Genomic DNA, 22,738 nt, shown 5'->3' on the forward strand with positions numbered 1-22,738 from the left:
CAATGCATATTAGTAGCGGTGCACCCAGCTCCTTTTGTGCCAGGAGCACTGCTACTATACAGTGTAGCGGGGAGGGGGTATGACTCAGTCTCCTGCAGTATCTATTTGCCAGGTGCCCACTGCTATATACTGTATATTAGTAGCGGTGCGCATGACTCCTTCACTGCAGCCCTGCCTCAGCAGACTCCCTGACCTCCACTGCAGCCTCCCCCGGCTCCAGTTTGTAGGGAGAGACAAATTAGCTGGGTGAGTGCTGCATATAGGGGAGCCACTACTAAATGTATAAAGGGCACTACCACTGTGTGGCGTAACGTGTATAAGGGACACTATTATTATGTGGTGTAATTTGAATTGGGGGTACTATTGTGTGGCCATGCCCCTTCCTCACGAGAGTGGAGAGGGTAGGTTTTGATCGGATTAACAACTTGTCCACCTCTCTCAGAAGCTACAGATTGATGCAAGGATTCACCAAGACTCGCCCGACCACCTGGGCTATTAACAAAAATGTAATCTTTGCTGGTCTAGTGATCTCCGTGTAATTTAAAAGGAGTCCTGAGACCTCCTGCCCATTGTACCTAAACGTGAAACATACAGTTCCCAGTGCCTGTGTCACTTTACTTCCAAGGAGAAATAGGTCAGTGTATTCACAAACATTTAGGTCAGGATTCAAATAGCCGTGGGCTTATGCAGCGGCCAGGGCTATTTAATTGCAGCCCGCAGGCTGACTTTAACATGGATTTCTGTTAGTGCCTGGGGGTTGGCTTGAACAGAAACCCTTCGTAAATGCCCTCATCAGGGGTGGTGTGAATGCGTATAGTTCTGTGCACTTATCTCGTAATCTATAGGTTAGCACACATAAGCCATAAACATACCATGTAAGAAAAGGGCTTATAATTGAATAGCTCTGGAAGTGAAAAGTTAGAGGCTACTAGCACTTTTCCTTGTGCAGTAATTACCACTGCTGATTGAAACCAGACCTTAATGGTAGTCACGTAAATGCAAGGTTCTAGACATCACAGGTAATTACAGGGGAACTCCTTGCTTTTCTTACTGCTGTTGCCATGTTATGCAAGTAAAACCAGCAAGTTTTTCCTGCCTGCCGAACGCACATTGTGTTAGTGCTAAATAATTCTCTCAGTAAAGGCAGCATTAGTAATACAATTTAGGAAAAGCAGTAACAGGAAAAAGAAAATCTAATGTATTAGAAATCCCCCTGGTTATGAAAAAAAAGAAGGCCTCATTCTACAGAATGTATTCTGATCCTAACTCATAGTTTAAAGCATTATCAGACAGTAATAAAATAAAAGTTACTTTAACAAATGAATTGCGTCTAAGCACATGCAAATCCTATAGACTGTAAGCGTTCACCAGCAGGGCCATCTTCGGTTGTGTACCCTGTCTTTCCTTAACTACACTATCATCTCCTTCCCTTTGGTATTTTTCCACTATCAGTAGTTCTGAACAGCCTGCATTGTTCATGAACTGTAGTACACGCTCAACCAGTGTTTTGTATTTACATTTGATTTACTGTATTTGCATAGTTCTATAGTTATTGACTTCCATATCGATATTGTGGTTTGTCATGTACATTTTTAAACCATCGTCAAATAAAAGAAAAAAAAGAAAAAAGAAAAGAAAAGAAAACAAACATTGAAAGCGATTGCTTTAATGCACCATTAAGTTAATGATTACAGTTTTCTACAACTGAAAAGACTTCATGATGAAGAGTTTTTTTTAACAAATATTATGGAGGAATAAAGGATGAAAAATAAAACCAAAATAAAGAGGTGTGTGTGATTGAAAGAAAAACAAAAACAAAACAAAACAAAAATCCCCCAAAAAACAAAAAAAACAAGCAGCAATTGCAATAATGGTTGATGACCGTTACAAATTACAATTATGATTGTATTTTCTTCCAAGGTATGATCCTTTTAAACTTGGTAACAATGTGGATGTATCAAGCAGCATGTGGTAAGACAATTTGTAGTCGGATGCAGTTCTTTGACAGTGCATTAATGGTTTGGAGACCAGAATGAAATGGACATTCACCAACTACCCTTTCCTCCTTTCTTTTTCTTTTGCTGCTGCTTCTTCTTCGTTCCAGCAGCTCCCATTGGCTTCTGGTGTCTAGGGGGAATGACGTTGCTGGTAGAAGATGAAGGGGCATTTGTTGCTGCCATGCCAGGTCTTGGAGATGTTGGGGGACTGCTGGCTGTTTTACTTGCATCACTAAAATATGAGCAATGGTACACATGAAGAATCTGAGAAGGAAATCAACTTACACATTGTGCTAGCCAAGCAAGCAAAATAAAAAGGCAAATTTGAGCTACTAAAAATAGGAATTTAATACCTACCGGTAATTCCTTTTCTCGTAGTCTGTAGTGGATATTGGGATGACATTAGTACCATGGGGTATAGATCGGGTCCATTGGAGCCTGGCACTTTAAGAAATCATAAGTGTGTGCTGGCTCCTCCCCTCTATGCCTCTCCACCAGACTCAGTCTAGGAAAACTGTGCCCGTGCAGACGGACATACCATGAGAGAAGAAAATACTACGAAAGCACTGAGGTAACGAACCAACACACAACAGTAATATAGGATAGCAGCACTAACCAGAACAGAGGATAGCAATGCTAACAAAAACTAAGGATAGCAACGCTAACCAAACTTGGAACAGGGACAGCAACAGCAGACCCAACCAAGAACACTTACAACCATGTAAGCAGGAACACGAAGCACTGAGGCGGGCGCCCACTACAGACTACGAGAAAAGGAATTACCAGTAGGTATTAAATTCCTATTTTCTCTAACATTCTAGTAGATACTGGGATGACATTAGTACCATGGGGAAGTTCTAAAGCTCCCAGAACGGGTGGGTGAGCGGTGAGAACCCTGCAAAACTGAAGGTCATCTCTGGCCAAGGTGTCGAACCTATAGATCTTTACAAACGTGTTCGAACCAGACCAAGTAGCTGCACGGCACAACTGTAAGGCCGAGACGCCCCGGGCAGCCACCCAGGAAGAACCCACCAACCTTGTGGAGTGGGCCTGCATAGAACTCGGCAGTGGCAACGCTGCCGAAGAATAGGCTTGTTGAATGGTCAATCTGAGCCAGTGAGCAATGGACTGCTTAGAAGCAGAAAATCCAATTTTGGTAGCGTCATAAAAGACAAACAGCGAGTCAGACTTCCTGTGACGAGCTGTCCTCTTGACGTAAATCCGCAAAACCCTCACAATGTCCAAGGACTTTGGAGCAACCGACGTATCAGACAGTATCAGAACCACTATCGGTTGATTAATGCGAAGGGCCGAAAAAATGGAAAAAACTGCAGGAGAGTCCTAAGCTTCGCCCTATCCTCTTGAAATATCAAATATGGGCTCTTACAGGATAAAGCCCCCAATTCTGACACGTCTAGCAGAGGCTAAAGCCAGCAACATGACAGTCTTCCAAGTAAGATATTTCAAGTCCACCCTGTGCAAGGGTTCAAACCAGTCCGACTGGAGAAAGGTCAATACCACATTGAGATCCCACGGAGGGACAAAGGGTGGTTGAATGCGAGGAACACCCTTCAGGAATGTCTGTACTTCCGGAAGTACCGCCAGTTGTTTCTGGGAGAAGATGGAGAGAGACGAAATCTGACCCTTGGTGGAGCCTAACCTTAGGCCCATATCCACACCTGCTTGCAGGAAGAGCAGAAAACGGCCAAGTTGAAACTCCGCAGGAGAATATTTTCTACCCTCACACCAAGAAACATATTTATTCCAGATACGGTGGTAATGTTTTGACGTGGCCACCTTACGGCCTGGACCATAGTGGAAATAATCTTGGATGGGAGACCTTTTCTGGCTAGAATTTCCCTCTCAACTTCCAAGCCATCAAACGTAGCCGCAGTAAGTCTGGATAGATGAACGGTCCTTGTTGTAGAAGAACCTTGAGAAGCGGCAGAGGCCAGGGCTCCTCCAGAGACATGGGCAGGAGGTCTGCATACCAGGCCCGTCGAGGCCAATCCGGGACAATTAGAATTGCCTGAACGCTTTCCCTTTTGAGTCTTTTTAGAACTCTGGGAATGAGAAGGATTAGAGGAAACAGGTATACGAACTGGTAAGACCACGGCGCAGTCAGAGCGTCCACTGCTGCAGCCTGTGGATCCCTCGTTCTGGAACAGTAACGGCGAAGGTTCTTGTTTAGACGAGAAGCTATCAGGTCTATCTGCGGACAGCCCCACCAGTGAACAAGCTGTTGAAACACCTGAGGGTGAAGGCCGTGCCTGCTGAGGAAGTACGCTTCCCAATTGTCCACGCCTGGAATGAATATGGCTGAGATGGCCCTTGCGTTGGCTTCCGCCCAGAGGAGTATCCGCGACACCTCCCGCATTGCGGCCCTGCTTTTTGTTCATCCCTGACGGTTTATGTACGCCACTGCCATGGCGTTGTCCAACTGCACCTGGATGGCTTGATTTCCGAGAAGAGAGGAGGTTTGCAGAAGAGCATTGTAAATTGTCCTGAGCTCAAGAACATTTATCGAGAGTGCAAATTCCTGACTCAACCACTTCCCCTGGAACTGAGCCCCCCTGGGTCACAGCCTCCCAACCTTGGAGGCTGGCATCAGTTGTCAGTAGTATCCAGGATTGGGTACTGAAACTCCGGCCCTCCACAAGGTGAAAGACTTGTAGCCACCATAATAGGGAGATCCGTGCTTTTGGAGACAGAACTATACTCTGGTGCATGTGCAGGTGAGACCCTGACTACTTGTCCAGCTGGAACGGATGGGCATGAAATCTGCGGTACTGGATTGCCTCGTAGGAGGCTACCATTTTGCCCAGTAGGCGGATGCAAAGATGAATTGAGATCTTGCATGGCTTGAGCACCGAACGGACCATAGCCTGGATATTCAGGGCCTTGTCCATTGGAAGGAATACCTTCTGAGACACTGTGTCCAGTATCATTCCAAGGAACTGAATTCTCTGTGACGGTTCCAGGTGAGATTTTTCAAATTCAGAATCCACCCATGTTCGGTAAGAAGGCGAGTAGCCAAGTCGATGCTGTGTAGCAGATGCTACCTGGATACTGCCCTTATCAGGAGATCGTCCAAGTAGGAGGACTATGTTGACTACCATCATGCACAATTGCAGCATCATCTCTGCCATGATCCTTGTGAACACCCTCGGAGCTGTGGAAAGACCAAAGGGAAAGGCCTGAAACTGGAAGTGGTGGTCCAGTATAGCGAACCGGAGGTAAGCCTGATGAGGAGGCCATATTGGGATGTGTAGATAAGCATCCTTGATATCCAGGGATACTGGGAACTCCTCCTCCTCCAGAACCGGAGGTAAGCCTGATGAGGAGGCCATATTGGGATGTGCAGATAAGCATCCTTGATATCCAGGGATACTACGAACTCCCCCTCCTCCAGACCGGAGAACACCGCCCTCAGGGACTCCATCTTGAACTTGACCACATGTAGATACGGGTTCAGAGATTTTAGGTTCAAGATGGGCCGCACCGAACCGTCTGGTTTTGGTACAACAAATAGACTGGAGTAAAAACCCCTGTGGTGTAACGGAGGAGGCACTGGGACCACAACCCCCGTTTGTAGCAGTTTTTGAATGGCGTCTTGCAAGGTAACCCCTTGCTACGGGTGAAGCTGGTAAGCTTGACCTGAAGTATCTGAGAGGAGGTAGTGCTTGAAATTCCAATCGGTATCCTTGGGATATGAGGTCCTTCACCCAAGGATCCCAGCAGGACTGTGCCCACACATGGGCGAAGTGGTGAAGGCGAGCATCTACCTGAAAGTCGCCCTGCTGCTGGGCCAACTGTCACGCGGAGGGCTTAGTGGATGAGGATCCAGAGGCCTGGTCCAGAGATCCAGCAGCCGCTGGTTTATGGGACTTACCGCGATTTCCTCTAGCAGCATTTGAGGCACCTCTGGCTCTGAATCTGGCCACACGAAAGGACTGCAAAGAGGGTCCAGGGTAGGGACGTCTAGCAGGAGGCGCAGCTGACAGCATATAGGTAGACTTACCCGCAATCGCCTGAGAAATCCACTTGTTCAGTTCTTCCCCAAACAAGGGATCCACTGTAAAAGGAAGATTCTCCACACCTTTCTTGGAATCAGCATCCGCTGACCATTGTCGCAGCCATAGAGCCCTGCAAGCCGAGACCACCATAGCTGTGGTACGGTCATTGAGGAGACAGAATTCTTTAATGGCCTCACTCATAAAATTTGCAGCATCCAGGATATGATGCAGTAGTGTCATGATCTCAGCCTGAGGCAGGGGGTCAAACCCCCTTATTGTATTCTCAGACCATTTTACCATGGCCCTGGAAATCCAGCCGCAAGCTGTAGTGGGCCTTTGAGCTACGCCCACCGCAGTATAAATTGATTTGAGTGTAGTCTCCATTTTGCGATCAGCTGGGTCTTCGGGAGTGATAGCGCCAGGTACAGGCAGTACAATTTTCGTGACAATCTGGACACTGAAGTATCCATGGACGGGGGATTTTCCCATACTTTCCTATCCTCAGGAGGGAAAGGAAAGAAATTTAGTAACCATTTAGGAGTTTGGAATTTCTTATCAGGATTGGCCAACGCCTCTTTAGAATGGGAGTTTAATTCCTGTGATATAGGAAAGGTGGCAGAGGATTTTGGTTTCACATTAAACATTAAAAAACAATTCCTCTTCTGGTTCTGTCTCCTTATCCGGTATGTTGAGGACTTCTCTAACAGAATAAATCGGGGCCTCAACATCATGGTCATCTTCAACGTCTACCTCTCCCTCATCCAGGTCTGGTAATTCAGTATCAGAGTCTGGAGCACCTGTGGGAGCATGCGTTTATGAGAGACCAACAGAGGGGGCTGAGGAGCCTGTCTGTGGTCAGCAGCCTTAAGCAAAAAATCATCTAGATTGTTTAAGGGTCTGCCTTTCCTATCTGGCTGTAGCTAACTCTGAATTAATATTAGTAATCATGCATTTGAATGATTCTAACCACTCAGGTTCCTGCATACTACTACCTTGTGAAGGCAGAGAACACTGGGTACATAGGAGAGACCCCCCTGGAGAAGTGTAAACTTAGTGTTACATGAGGGGGACACAGTCTTTTCCCCAGACATTCTTATTGCAGAAAAACACAGAGTTAGGTGAATAAACACAGTGCAGTGACAACACAGAGTGAAACAGCACAACAACCCCAGACAGCCCGTATGGAGTGACACAGAGAGGATTGGCACACAATACCTCAGTCAGAGCAGCGCTCCGCTGGGTATATAAATTGAGCAAGGCAGCAGTGTCACCACCACTTATATGCTCCCTTCTCTCCATAAAACCCTTGGTACCAGTACAATTGGTGATTCAGCGGGGTCAGTGGAGGAGCAGCTTCAGCATGCAGCCTGGCAGTCAGCAGCAGCAGGAAATGGCGCCTTTCAGCCTCTGGTCGCGCTCTCCAGAAAACCCTGCCCCCCTCAATAGGCAACGGTCCCTCACAGTTTATACTGGCTGTTAAATAACCCCCTTTACCTCAGCGCCAGTCTGGGGTCTGCAGCGGGCACCACAGCTCGCAGCCAGGTGACCGCCGCGCCCTAATGCCGCCACTTGTCACCAGGGACCCGCTAACCGGGACCCCGGTGTCATCACTCACCACGTCTACTTCAGCATCTGTCAGGGGTGGCGGCATGCTGCCAGTGTGTGCGCACACCCTGGGGGTATGTGAAACAGCACCTTTGGAGCTTAGTGTCCTGTCAGGGGGCTACAAACCATTAACCCTATAAGAGGTTGGTTCGGCCCCCCCCCCCCCTTTCCTAAGTCCCACGACACTGGCAGACTGGTTGCCAACCAGTGCTGCCTGAAAATAACAAACTAAATAAAAGTTTTGAAGAAAACTCTCTGGAGCGCCAGAGAAATGCACCCGGCTCCTTGGGCACATTTTTCTAAACTGAGTCTGAGCCAGCACACACTAATGATTTCTTAAAGTGCCAGGCTCCAATGGACCCGATCTATACCCCATGGTACTAATGTCATCCCAGTATCCACTAGTACGTTAGGGAAATATTATTTTTTAAGTGTGCAGATTAATATACAGGTTTAGGATCTCAGTATAGGCGGTAGGTTTTATTTATTTTTTGTTGTAATACTTTAAACATGACTATAGGTGGTCATCGTCACAACAATTTTGCAGCATTTAATAAGCACTGTACAGGATATTTAAGTCACTTTAGGGCTGATGCAGAATTGAATGCAAGTCGGCTGTAATCGCTCCTGCATTGTATGTGCACACCTAAATGTGGTCAATTGCCTGTATGCAGAGTTGCACACATCAATACCACTGCTCTCCCACCCCCCTCCACCCCTAAACATCAGCATTGCGTCCACCTCTGTATCATGCTCTATGCGTTAAAGGTTAAATATATTCCAACATATATAGCGTAAGGGGTTCAGATTGTACAAAACTGTTGGGATTTCAATGAGTGTGTTGCTAAATTTAAAGGGCCAATCAGATAAAAGGCTTGCCATTATAAATTTTGCAGAAAGCTAGCTGAAATCCCGCTGATTTCATAAAATCGGAATCTATGACATAACTCCCCCAATGTCTGATTTGTTGCATTGAGTTGCAGAATGTGTCAATGTTGAGACATTTCTGAAAATTAGGTAACTGAAGAAAATTCTGTGTTAACCACAGACATTGAAAGTGTAAGTCATGTATTTACTGTAGAATAAAAAAGAAATTGTATGTTTAGATTAACAAAAATAAGAATTTACTCACCGGTAATTCTATTTCTCGTAGTCCGTAGTGGATGCTGGGGACTCCGTAAGGACCATGGGGAATAGACGGGCTCCGCAGGAGACTGGGCACACTGTAAGAAAGATTTGGTACTACCTGGTGTGCACTGGCTCCTCCCTCTATGCCCCTCCTCCAGACCTCAGTTAGGATACTGTGCCCGGAAGAGCTGACACAATAAGGAAGGATTTTGAATCCCGGGTAAGACTCATACCAGCCACACCAATCACACCGTATAACTCGTGATATTAAACCCAGTTAACAGTATGAAATATAACTGAGCCTCTCAACAGATGGCTCAACAATAACCCTTTAGTTAGGCAATAACTATATACAAGTATTGCAGACAATCCGCACTTGGGATGGGCGCCCAGCATCCACTACGGACTACGAGAAATAGAATTACCGGTGAGTAAATTCTTATTTTCTCTGACGTCCTAGTGGATGCTGGGGACTCCGTAAGGACCATGGGGATTATACCAAAGCTCCCAAACGGGCGGGAGAGTGCGGATGACTCTGCAGCACCGAATGAGAGAACTCCAGGTCCTCCTCAGCCAGGGTATCAAATTTGTAGAATTTAGCAAACGTGTTTGCCCCTGACCAAGTTGCAGCTCGGCAAAGTTGTAAAGCCGAGACCCCTCGGGCAGCCGCCCAAGATGAGCCCACCTTCCTCGTGGAATGGGGTTTCACTGATTTAGGATGCGGCAATCCAGCCGCAGAATGCGCCAGCTGAATTGTGCTACAAATCCAGCGAGCAATAGTCTGCTTAGAAGCAGGAGCACCTATTTTGTTGGGTGCATACAGGATAAAAAGCGAGTCAGTTTTCCTGACTCCAGCCATCCTGGAAACATAAATTTTCAAGGCACTACGTCCAGTAACTTGGAATCCTCCAAGTCCCTAGTAGCCGCAGGCACCACAATAGGTTGGTTCAAGTGAAAAGCTGATACCACCTTAGGGAGAAACTGGGGACGAGTCCTCAATTCTGCCCTATCCATATGGAAAATCAGATAAGGGCTTTTACATGACAAAGCCGCCAATTCTGACACACGCCTGGCCGAAGCCAAGGCCAATAACATGACCACTTTCCACGTGAGATATTTCCGATCCACGGTTTTAAGTGGTTCAAACCAATGTGATTTTAGGAAATTCAACACCACATTGAGATCCCAAGGTGCCACAGGAGGCACAAAAGGGGGCTGAATATGAAGCACTCCCTTTACAAAAGTCTGAACTTCAGGCAGTGAAGCCAGTTCTTTCTGGAAGAAAATCGACAGAGCCGAAATCTGGACCTTAATGGAACCCAATTTTAGGCCCATAGTCACTCCTGACTGTAGGAAGTGCAGAAAACGACCCAGCTGAAATTCCTCTGTAGGGGCCTTCCTGGCCTCACACCACGCAACATATTTTCGCCAAATGCGGTGATAATGGTTTGCAGTTACTTCTTTCCTGGCTTTTATCAGCGTAGGAATGACTTCCTCCGGAATGCCCTTTTCCTTTAGGATCCGGAATTCAACCGCCATGCCGTCAAACGCAGCCGCGGTAAGTCTTGGAACAGACAGGGCCCCTGCTGTAGCAGATCCTGTCTGAGCGGTAGAGGCCATGGGTCCTCTGATAACATTTCTTGAAGTTCCGGGTACCAAGCTCTTCTTGGCCAATCCGGAACCACGAGTATCGTTCTTACTCCTCGCCTTCTTATTATTCTCAGTACCTTTGGTATGAGAGGCAGAGGAGGGAACACATAAACCGACTGGTACACCCACGGTGTCACTAGAGCGTCCACAGCTATCACCTGAGGGTCCCTTGACCTGGCGCAATATCTCTTTAGCTTTTTGTTGAGGTGGGACGCCATCATGTCCACCTGTGGCCTTTCCCAACGGTTTACCAACAGTAGGAAGACTTCTGGATGAAGTCCCCACTCTCCCGGGTGTAGGTCGTGTCTGCTGAGGAAGTCTGCTTCCCAGTTGTCCACTCCCGGAATGAACACTGCTGACAGTGCTATTACGTGATTTTCCGCCCATCGGAGAATCCTTGTGGCTTCTGCCATCGCCACCCTGCTTCTTGTGCCGCCCTGTCGGTTTACATGGGCGACTGCCGTGATGTTGTCTGATTGGATCAGAACCGGCTGGTTTTGAAGCAGGGGCCTTGCCTGACTTAGGGCATTGTAAATGGCCCTCAGTTCCAGAATGTTTATGTGTAGGGACGACTCCTGACTTGACCAAAGTCCCTGGAAATTTCTTCCCTGTGTGACTGCGCCCCAGCCCCGAAGGCTGGCATCCGTGGTCACCAGGACCCAGTCCTGTATGCCGAATCTGCGGCCCTCTAGAAGATGAGCACTCTGCAGCCACCACAGTAGAGACACCCTGGTCCTTGGAGACAGGGTTATCAGTTGATGCATCTGAAGATGCGATCCCGACCACTTGTCCAAGAGGTCCCACTGGAAGGTCCTTGCATGGAACCTGCCGAATGGAATTGCTTCGTACGAAGCCACCATTTTTCCCAGGACTCGTGTGCAGTGATGCACCGATACCCGTTTTGGTTTTAGGAGGTCTCTGACTAGAGATGACAGCTCCTTGGCTTTCTCCTGCGGGAGAAACACTTTTTTTCTGTTCTGTGTCCAGAATCATCCCCAGGAACAGTAAGCGTGTGGAAGGAACCAGTTGTGACTTTGGAATGTTTAGAATCCAGCCATGCTGTTGTAGCACTTCCCGACCAGTAACTGCTCCCTGGACCTCGCCTTTATTAGGAGATCGTCCAAGTACGGGGTAATTAAAACTCCCTTTTTTCGAAGGAGTATCATCTTTTCTGCCATTACCTTGGTAAACACCCTCGGTGCCGTGGACAGTCCAAACGGTATTGTCTGGAATTGGTAATGGCAATCCTGTACCACAAATCTGAGGTACTCCTGGTGAGGAAGGTAAATTGGGACATGCAGGTAAGCATCCTTGATGTCCAGGGATACCATGTAATCCCCCTCGTCCAGGCTTGCAATAACCGCCCTGAGCGATTCCATCTTGAACTTGAATCTTTTTATGTATGTGTTCAAGGATTTCAAATTTAAAATGGGTCTCACCGAACCGTCCGGTTTCGGTACCACAAACAGTGTGGAATAGTAACCCCGTCCTTGTTGAAGTAGGGGTACTTTGACTATCACCTGCTGGGAATACAGCTTGTGAATTGCCTCTAGTACAGCCTCCCTGCCCGAGGGAGTTGTCGGTAAGGCCGATTTGAGGAAACGGCGGGGGGGAGGCGCCTCGAATTCCAGCTTGTACCCCTGAGATACTACTTGAAGGATCCAGGGATCCACCCGTGAGCAAACCCACTGATCGCTTAAATTTTTGAGGCGGCCCCCCACCGTACCTGGCTCCGCCTGTGGAGCCCCACCGTCATGCGGCGGATTTGGAAGAAGCGGGGGAGGACTTTTGTTCCTGGGAACCTGCTGCGTGGTGCAGCTTTTTTCCCCTTCCTCTGCCTCTAGACAGAAAGGACCCGCCTTTTCCCCGCCTGTTTTTCTGGGGTCGAAAGGACTGTACCTGATAATACGGCGCTTTCTTAGGCTGTGAGGGGACATGGGGCAAAAATGCTGACTTCCCAGCTGTTGCTGTGGAAACAAGGTCTGAGAGACCATCCCCGAATAACTCCTCACCCTTATAAGGCAAAACTTCCATGTGCCTTTTAGAATCTGCATCCCCTGTCCACTGCCGAGTCCATAAGCCTCTCCTAGCAGAAATGGACAATGCACTTATTCTAGATGCCAGCCGGCAGATCTCCCTCTGTGCATCTCTCATGTACAAGACTGAGTCTTTTATATGCTCTACGGTTAGCAATATAGTGTCCCTGTCCAGGGTGTCAATATTTTCTGACAGGGAATCTGACCAAGCAGCAGCAGCACTGCACATCCACGCTGAAGCAATAGCTGGTCTCAGTATAACACCAGTGTGTGTATATATAGACTTTAGGATAGCCTCCTGCTTTCTATCAGCAGGTTCCTTTAGGGCGGCCGTATCCGGAGACGGTAGTGCCACCTTTTTAGACAAACGTGTGAGCGCTTTATGCACCCTAGGGGGAGTTTCCCAACGTGACCTATCCTCTGGCGAGAAAGGGAACGCCATTAGTAATTTTTTTGAAATCACCAATTTTTTATCAGGGAAAGCCCACGCTTCTTCACACACTTCATTTAATTCTTCAGATGGGGGAAAAACTATTGGTAGTTTTTTCTCCCCAAACATAATACCCTTTTTTGAGGTACCTGGGTTTATATCAGAAATGTGTAAAACCTCTTTCATTGCCTCAATCATGCAACGAATGGCCCTAGTGGACATTAAATTTGACTCATCGTCGTCGACACTGGTATCAGTATCCGTGTCGACATCTGTGTCTGCCATCTGAGGTAGTGGGCGTTTTAGAGCCCCTGATGGCCTTTGAATTGCCTGGGCAGGCACGAGCTGAGAAGTCGGCTGTCCCGCATTTGGCATGTCGTCAAATTTTTTATGTAAGGAGTCGACACTTGCACGTAATTCCTTCCATAAGTCCATCCACTCAGGTGTCTGCCCCGCAGGGGGTGACATCACATTTATAGGCATCTGCTCCGCCTCCACATAAGTCTCCTCATCAAACATGTCGACACAGCCGTACCGACACACCGCACACACACACAGGGAATGCTCTTAAAGGAGACAGGACCCCACAAAAGCCCTTTGGGGAGACAGAGAGAGAGTATGCCAGCACACACCAGAGCGCTATATAATGCAGGGACTAACTGAATTATGTCCCCTATAGCTGCTATAATATTTACTGCGCCTCAAATTTGTGCCCCCCCTCTCTCTTTTACCCTTTTCTGTAGTGTAGACTGCAGGGGAGAGTCAGGGAGCTTCCTTCCAGCGGAACTGTGAGGGAGAAATGGCGCCAGTGTGCTGAGGGAGATGGCTCCGCCCCTTTTTCGGCAGACTTTTCTCCCGCTTTTTTCTGTATTCTGGCAGGGGTAATTACCACATATATAGCCTCTGGGGCTATAAATTGTGGTTATTTTGCCAGCCAAGGTGATTTTATTGCTGCTCAGGGCGCCCCCCCCCCCAGCGCCCTGCACCCTCAGTGACCGGAGTGTGAAGTGTGTATGAGGAGCAATGGCGCACAGCTGCAGTGCTGTGCGCTACCTTGGTGAAGACTGAAGTCTTCTGCCGCCGATTTTCCGGACCATCTTCTTGCTTCTGGCTCTGTAAGGGGGACGGCGGCGCGGCTCCGGGAACGAACACCAAGGACGGGTCCTGCGGTCGATCCCTCTGGAGCTAATGGTGTCCAGTAGCCTAAGAAGCCCAAGCTAGCTGCAAGCAGGTAGGTTCGCTTCTTCTCCCCTTAGTCCCTCGTTGCAGTGAGCCTGTTGCCAGCAGGTCTCACTGTAAAATAAAAAACCTAACAAATACTTTCTTTCTAGGAGCTCAGGAGAGCCCCTAGTGTGCATCCAGCTCGGCCGGGCACAGAAATCTAACTGAGGTCTGGAGGAGGGGCATAGAGGGAGGAGCCAGTGCACACCAGGTAGTACCAAATCTTTCTTATAGTGTGCCCAGTCTCCTGCGGAGCCCGTCTATTCCCCATGGTCCTTACGGAGTCCCCAGCATCCACTAGGACGTCAGAGAAATATAGATAGATTTCTTAACCTGTGTGCTATCGTTTCAGCTGGAGAATCTTGAGACCAGCTGGTGATAAATGTGCCAGAGAAACACTTAACAGCATTTATTTATTTTATTGACAGTTTCTTATATAGCGCAGCAAATTCCATTGCGCTTTACAATTGGAACAGTACGAGACAGTGATCAGCAACCTGATAAACACTGGCCCTCTAACTCTATATTTTTTAGCCTTAAAAACATATAAGGACTATGATGGTTCCAAAAATATTATAATCTTATATTTTATATTGCATCTTGATTAAAATCTGTATCATTCGGATCACTGGTATACTGGTGTGATGCGGATGGAGGTGCTATCGCTGCTGCTGCTTCTTCCACCAGTAGTGGTCCGAGTTGCATCCTAGGACACAGCACTGGATCTCTCACCCACCATCGGGTGGCTTGCAGCACCCATGGTGCCACGCATAACGCCTGTTGCAAAGGCCAGGAAAACTACGTCCTATGACGTGGATTCACAAATGGAGGCCAGAGACGAATTGAGAACTAAGTGTCCCTGTAAAATTTTGTAGAAGTGGCTCAACATGGGCAGCACAAGAGATAGAACAGCCATGGCAGCATCACTGGATGGCAGAGATTGAATAGAAATGAATGGGGACAAAGCAGTGTACTGAGTGCGGTGCCCGTCATGTGGGGGGTGGGGCCACATGATAACCCATAAAACAGGCCCCACAGACACGTCAGCCTACCAGGAATCTTCCTGGTGAGCCCTATGGCCAATCCACCACTATTCAATACCATAAAAATTACACTCATTGCTACAGCACATAAGAGAGACCTTTATATGCTATATATGCTATGCATTTCACAACAGTATGACTGAACATTAATGCTTATAAAAAATAATTAGAGAAAACACCTCTCAAGAGCGGAGCAAACCATACGTGTTACTTACAATTCAGCAGTTGCAGCTGCTGTGGCACCCTGGGTCCCTTTGCCTATCTGTTCCTTCCCCTTCTTCCCCTTCTTTTTACCACGGTAGTATGACCGTTCTCGGATGGGAAGCCATCGTTCATGATCTGGGGTAACTTTGGGATCACAATTCTTGGGTAATTTGCCTGTATAAGTAAAGTAAGGGATCTGGTGATCATTAGAGTTCAGGAATGTAATAATAGCAGCATGGATTCTTTTTTTTTTCAACATTACATTTTTATTAAGTATATGCAGAAATAATGCGGGAACAGAAAAAGAAGGGGGACAAACAAAAGGGCAATGAATAATAAATGGGGTGTAGGGGAGACAGGTTATCTACAGGCATCAGATAAATAAATATAACAGAAATTACAGTATTGATAATTCAGGCACCCAGGTCCACTATTGAGGATTCATTTAGATTAAAAGGGGGAGAGGGGCTCCGTGAAGTAGAGTTTGCAGGGGGTGGGGGAACCCTTTCCTACAGTGACATATACAGATGTAGCCAGGCTGAGTGCTGCCATGACACGTAGGCATATATTTTGCAGCAGCAACTACATATGCTCCTGCTGCCAAGTTGCTCCCACGATCGCATAATTTCCAGTGATGAGCTACAGCGGCCCTTGCAAATGTGACCTAGGACATAACGGGTGGATGTGGGGACCATAGCGGGATACCAATGCAAAAGGACTGGGATTAAAGTAAAGTGAGGCCTACAACGTCCTGTAGGAGGGTATATACTGTACCTTCGCCCCAAAAGGCATCTAAAACAGGGCAGTCCCAAAAGATATGAAAATCTGTACCCTCTAAAAGGCAGAGACGCCAACAGAGTTTAGAGGTCACAGGCCATCACTTATGTCATTTAGAGGGAGTCATGTCAAGTCTGTTTAAGAGTTTAACGTGCATTTCGGTATGATTAGCATGGGTATTATTAATGTGTTCATCCATAGGGATGCAGCCAGACTAATATACATTTAAATTCAGTGAATGCAGCGCAGGGTAACCCGCCACAGGAGGATACAATCAGAGGATTTTCATCTTGGGCATCTAATACAGCTTCCCAATCACAAACAAACAATCATCTATGAACTATGGCCACCTTTCTTTCCCAGGTGGGGAACTGCATCTTATTCCTTCCCTCATTTGTTCAGAATTTAGTGAACCTGTTTTGTGAGATGGGTCTAGACTTCCTGCTCCACTACACTCATGATAATATACTGAAGAATCATAGCATAATGGTTTTCTATATTGTGCATTTTAAAAAAGGGGGGATATATGAACATCTGTGACCTAGCATTTATTACCTATCAAAATTATTACCAGCGAATACGTGCAGTAACAAAAGTCTTTAATACAACTATTATAACTGGTCCCTTTTACAAATCCATAAGGCTATTGGTGTTTAATATAATTTATCTAGTTAGCAACTGTGACAGATCAACTGGAAAGCAGTATGTTCTTTAACATGGAACATGGATATTCTATGCACATCCTATATAATAAAAACTTACCCTGCTCTATGGGGGTAATTAAAGTGTGTTGCACTAGATGGCACCCAACAGAGAAATTCTAAGGGGGGGAAGGGAATGTAATGGGGTGTGAGAATCAGGAAAATCAGCCTGGTTTTGCCATGTAAATGATTGCCACTTTAAAATTCATTCATTCAGCTGTGCACAGTAACCTGCACTGACATTACTCTTAAATTGTTCCGTCATTTTGATGGACTGGATTATACAAAGTGGTCTTTAAAAAGGAAGTCATGTTTAGCATTATTTTATATCATATACCTTTTTTCTTCTTTTTCTTTTTCTTAAGTTCCACCTGTCTGTTTAGCATTTCGAGAAAAACAAAAGTCACAGAATTATACATTTTCTTTGTGTTACATGCCATCATTAACTTTATTTCTTAATTTAGTGTCTTATGTAAATAAAGCAGCAGTTGCGTTAGAACTAGACATTATAAAGTGGATCATATGCATGACTACTTTGTTGTCAAAGTTTACCAAACAGACCACAAATTTAAACTTTGGGTAGACATTGAAATGTGTGGCTCTAACAGAAAACACTGTATGGCCATCAGAGCAGTAGAGGGGCTGGCATACCCACAGCGATGGTACCCTTCCCATCAGGACACTATTTGTGTGGGCTTCCTCCATGTTTTTTTTATTTCCTCCAGACAGTCCAAAAGCACTGTAGGCAAATTGGATTCTATTCATTTTTGTTTCTGTGCAGCAGGTAATTTAGACTGTAAATTCTAATGCGTTCAGAACTAGTGATAATGAATCAATATTCTCTGGAAAATGCTCTAGTGCGCAATACAAATGAATAATACAAATAAAAAGATTATTTTACTGTGACTGTGAATCACTTGCACAGTGAGCTCATCTAAGATGAAAGTTTGGTTAAAAAAATTTGGTCATAAAGAAATTGTAGCAAGCCAGGATGGAAAAAATGGTTCTCAAAACTATAAGGATCTTAAATATGTACTCTACTGAAGGTGTAAAAGGTTTTGCGATCTCGATATAAAAGATATACATTTGATTGTCAGAATAGGGGTCCATATGGGAACACAGTCTCTACATGTGGCTTAGTAATGTTAACAGTTTACTTTACTGGGAGCAAAGTAAGGGTTGTTTGCCAGAGTCAATTACTGACAATTTACAAAGTGGTACAAGAAGATCTACACCAATCAATTATTGAATTATACAAAGTGGTAAAAGGAGATCTACATCATCTTAAAGCCCCAATACATCAGCAATCAATTGGGGCAATTTGTTGTTTTGCAGGTGATTGTGCAAATAAATCTGCATTGTATGGGGTTCACAGATTGCGAATTCAGACATAGAAAAAAACAAACCCCCCAAAACATATGCATTGTTAAATCAGGTTGTCCAACATGTTGGATTTCATAAATCAACTGGGGCTGTAAATTGCTAGTGTATGGTAACAATCATCAGATTTGCAGACCGTTTCTAGTCAACTGAGGAGGCTTTCGAGATTGGCAGATCTGTATTTGCTGAAAATGATCTACAAATCACAGAAAAATATCTGTAATGTATGGGTGCACACTGGTGGATTGGGGAATCTTTAAATCTGGGGAAAAATCTCAGAATCTGCAGATTTACTTTTTTGATTGCTGATGTATTCGGGCCTTTATGCAGTTTTAAGAAATGGAATTGCTTTTCACTTGCACTAAAAACTGTCCAGATGCAGGGTCTATACTTGGAGTAACCAATTACCTTGAGTTTCACTACACAGCTGTATTATCATATTATGCAGTGCTTTCACGACAAGGTGTGAAAGTTATTTAACTTGGTGTCTTCATTAAAGTTCATGTGATAATAGTAACATACCCTTGTTCTTTGGCTTGCTCTCCAGCCACTTTAGCTGCCTTTTTCCGAATAAAAGTAGCTCCAGTGGAATTTTCTAAGGCATCTACATCCACTTTTAAACGCATAGTGTCAGAAGAAGGCAAATGTTCACTAAGACTGAATTTCTGATGTAAGAAAAGGAACGTGCACATTGTAGTGTTTCCTGTACTATATGAGGTTTTTTTTATCCAATAAGAAATTAAGGGATGCGTGGACTTCCATAGAAAGAATTCACAACATCCACAATTTAGAAAAAAATATATGGATTAAGAAATGTTGCAGTTGCATATATCATAAATGCAAGAAAACAAGCAAAAAAATATAAAATAAAACAAACAAACGCGAAAAAGGATACACTTTTGCTTTGTTAGCATCCACAATGGAATATGCAGAGATGAGCTGGGCCAAAGTATGAATATCTTTGGGGTTCTGTCTGTAATCAAATGAAGGAATAATTACTGCATTGCTTAACTGAATCAATTTAAAACGCATAAACAGAAAACCAACAAGAACCCACTTCCATAGTTGCTCAAGGTCATTGACTGCCTCTTTCTTCCGTCCATGTTTTAATTTGAAGTTGGAAGCTTCTCTAATTAGAGACAAGTGTGTTGGAGAATTTGGCTTTCAGGGGGAAAAAATAAATAAAATAATTCACAATACAATTTATGCAAACTGATTAGCAAAACCAGGTTTGTTGATTCTTTACAAATATAAACAAAATGGCGCTGACAGGGAAGGGAAGCAGTTAATAATTTCCTAGGCTTCTTGAAGGGGCCCGTGTCCACGAGACCCCCTCCCCCTCTTCCGTATCAGGTCGGTACCGCATAAAAAGTATTTTCCATACTTATGTTATTTTAAAGGGGGTTTAACCACACCTGTTATTAGACCATGCCCCCTTCATTACCAGGAGCCCGGGTAAGCTCTCTTCGGCCCTGTATACACCATTGTAAAAACTAGAAACAGCTTGTTGTTCTACATTAGGATAAACATAATATTTTAGTAAGTAAAGCAACATACACTATTACTTGGTGGCCAAGTTCAAAATTCCAGAGCACTGACTCTTTAACTCATACAGTATCAGTATCTCCATTGCTGATGATCAGTCTCTGGCAGAGTAAGGGCGGGCGTTTTTGTGTATTCTATAAACTGCATGTGGCTACTACATTTGGGAAGTTGTCATTTTATATTCTATGTTGTGTTCTGGAGCCTGATTAATCCTTGGCAATCAAGGATTGCACATCTAATCTTGAAAGAAACTTTACAGCATAGATTTTACATTAAGAATGACCGTTATAAATGAACAAATCACTTACTTGGTTTTCCTGGTACCAGCTAATAGCCTGATTGAATACTTCTATGGCACTGTCAATATCCTCATCGTGGCTGTGCATAGTTACCAGTGCAGACACCTGCACATTTTACAGGCAAATAGAATGAAAGCAGATATTTAATAAAATATTACAGGTATGAAATAAACAAATGGCTGCATTAATACGGTTTTAATTTCCAATATTTAGAACATATCCAAGTCATTTAAAAGGCACATTAGTTACCCATTACAATTCAGAGATGGACAGATTTGGATTAACAGGTAAATGGAGTGGGTTCAGTATGATTGACTGCTGGACGGTATGCCGGCAGTCACAATACGGATGCCGGCATCCCAATCTGTGAAATCCCAGGGGTGAGGCAAGTATGTTCCTCCCTCCTCGCAGCCTAATCCTAACCTGCCCCCAGTGGTGCCTAAACCTAGTCCCCCCTTCTCCGGAGCCAAACCCTAACCCTCCCCCTTAGTGCCTAAACCTAAACACCCCCGCCCTAACAAAAAAAAAGAAGCCAAGTGCCTTATTTAAGTCAGATGAAAACTAATTGAGATCTTGATCATGCTATGCTGTTTCCACCCAAATCTTGTTATTATTGGAGATCCCACTGATAACATGATTTTTAGAACTATATGTAATCCACAGAGATCCAACTGGTAAGGAAATGGCCAGGCTCACTTAAAGTATGAAAAAATAAATAAAAATGTGTGTTGAAACTTGGTACCAGTGGTAATAGTTTCTGTGTTAAAGGCCCCAACTCCTTATTAGTGGCTTCCACACTTCATACAAACTGATGAGAGAAAATACATCACAAAACAACATTTACTCGTCACTAAGCACTTACCATGCCAGGTCTATGCTCCATTTCTTTTATGCTTTTCATTATCATGCATGCCTTGGTTACATTACCTGAAAATACATTGTTGAAACTGTAACTAGTGTAGCAGTTTTAGTAACTATATTAAACCAAACAGACATTTTTTTCACTTTTATATAAACAGACTAACACACCTTGTACAAGTTTCAACTGTGCCATTGTTAGTTTGATTTGGGGTGCGGTACTTGGATGTTGCTCTGCAAATTCCTGTGAAATTTAACACACAATGATCAGAATATAAAATGATCTTTTTTTCTTCAGTCATTAATTCAGGGAGGGGTACAAATATCCACACACCAAAATACAAAACAAAAACAAAACCCAGATAATACAAATGGGGAACACTGCACAGCTATTCTGACAAATGCACATGTAATTCCTAAAGAGGACCAATGAGACACAGGTAAAAGGCTTTCCTCATTCAAAATGACTATTTATTAACAGTTTCTAATATAGCGCAGCAAATTCTGTTGCACTTTACAATTCAAAACAACAATGATAAAGCAAAACTTGGTAATAACAGCCAGAGGTAGGAAGGCCCTGCTCGCAAGCTTACTTTAGTAAGAGTTGTAAAAGAACATGTATAAGTAATTAAACTAAACACTTCACACATGCTTGCACAGAAAAGGGGTGTTTCCACATATAAGACACCTGACATGTGTAGGCAGTATATGCCGCTACTTTGTGACAAGTAATCATAAGCATGTACTTCAACCTCCATATAGCAGGCGCAAACGACAGCCAGCCAAACAGGCGCATCTGCACATATTTGCAGGTCTGTATTTGCGTGAACATGCCATCTCAGAATTTTCCCTATGTAAAAACTACCCACCCACCCACGTTCAACCTCTTTAGTCTTAAGGATCAAGGAGTTCAAACTGCATATAGGACTGCATAACTAAGGGAAGTTGTTGCGCTAGATTTCTGACCACTCACAGTCTGTATTTACACAAGATACTGTCACCTACTGTCTTGACTTACTGCCGCATCATGGACTCCACCTCAACTTCTCTTTTCTCTATAATTTCCCACTGCATGTTACACTTCTATGAATTGCCCATCCTGCTTCAGTTTATCATTGCATATCTTATCTTCATGTAGTACTCATTCACACATTGTAACCAGTGAAGGGTGCCCAACATGGCTGCCTCATGTGGTGCTGATGAACTTGCAAGGACCTCACCTAGTATTCCTCTCTCTCCCATTATGTGTCATCAGTTCCTATCAGTTGCCTATTCTGACCAGTGTAATCCTATATAGTGTGCCTAAAATGGCTGCCGCACCTGGATCCTTTGTAGGTATGCTGAATAATCCTTGCAACTGCTTACCCAAAATGGCTGCCACACCTTTTGTATTATCTCCATGGTCTATGTATTTCATGCAAAGCTAAATGTCCTTATTATATCCATAGTTTCTGTACTGTATGTACTATGTTCATACTATCTATTAAGCACTTTGAGTCCTATTGGAGAAAGAGCGTTATGTAAATAAATTATTATAAGATACTCTGTACGGATATACTATGATTTACTGGCAGCCGGGATGTCGGCCATCAATATACCGCCAGCGGCATCCCGACCGCCAGCATGCCGGCAGTGGGGTGAGTGGAAAGAATCGCCTAGCGGGCTCGGTGGCTTGCCACAGGTTCTATTCCCACTCTATGGGTGTCATGGACACCCACGAGTGGGTATAGTCCTGTATCGCCGGTATTCTGGCTGTCGGGATTGACAGCTATCGGGATTCTGGTGTCGGTATCCTGACCGCCGGGTTCCCGACAGCCGGCAACTTAAACGTATACCCTCTTTACAAAC

General features: G+C 44.9%; 1 protein-coding gene across 1 annotated transcript in view; it reads right to left on the minus strand.

Annotated features, from left to right (window-relative positions):
- Positions 1 to 1,650: 1,650 nt before the first annotated feature.
- The window catches only part of SRP72 (signal recognition particle 72), a 58,404-nt gene continuing 37,316 nt past the window's right edge, over positions 1,651 to 22,738 (minus strand). Inside the window, exons 11-19 of the mRNA XM_063914609.1 lie at positions 21,062 to 21,134; positions 20,895 to 20,959; positions 20,042 to 20,137; positions 19,246 to 19,349; positions 19,084 to 19,161; positions 18,711 to 18,845; positions 17,146 to 17,183; positions 15,342 to 15,504; positions 1,651 to 2,229 (exon numbers count right to left, since the gene is read on the minus strand). Coding sequence (XP_063770679.1) covers positions 2,046 to 2,229; positions 15,342 to 15,504; positions 17,146 to 17,183; positions 18,711 to 18,845; positions 19,084 to 19,161; positions 19,246 to 19,349; positions 20,042 to 20,137; positions 20,895 to 20,959; positions 21,062 to 21,134 — 936 coding nt within the window. The 3' untranslated portion in view covers positions 1,651 to 2,045. The remainder of the gene's footprint in view (positions 2,230 to 15,341; positions 15,505 to 17,145; positions 17,184 to 18,710; positions 18,846 to 19,083; positions 19,162 to 19,245; positions 19,350 to 20,041; positions 20,138 to 20,894; positions 20,960 to 21,061; positions 21,135 to 22,738) is intronic.

This window comes from Pseudophryne corroboree, chromosome 1 (assembly GCF_028390025.1).
Source record: "Pseudophryne corroboree isolate aPseCor3 chromosome 1, aPseCor3.hap2, whole genome shotgun sequence".
NCBI classification, from domain to species: Eukaryota; Metazoa; Chordata; class Amphibia; order Anura; family Myobatrachidae; genus Pseudophryne; species Pseudophryne corroboree.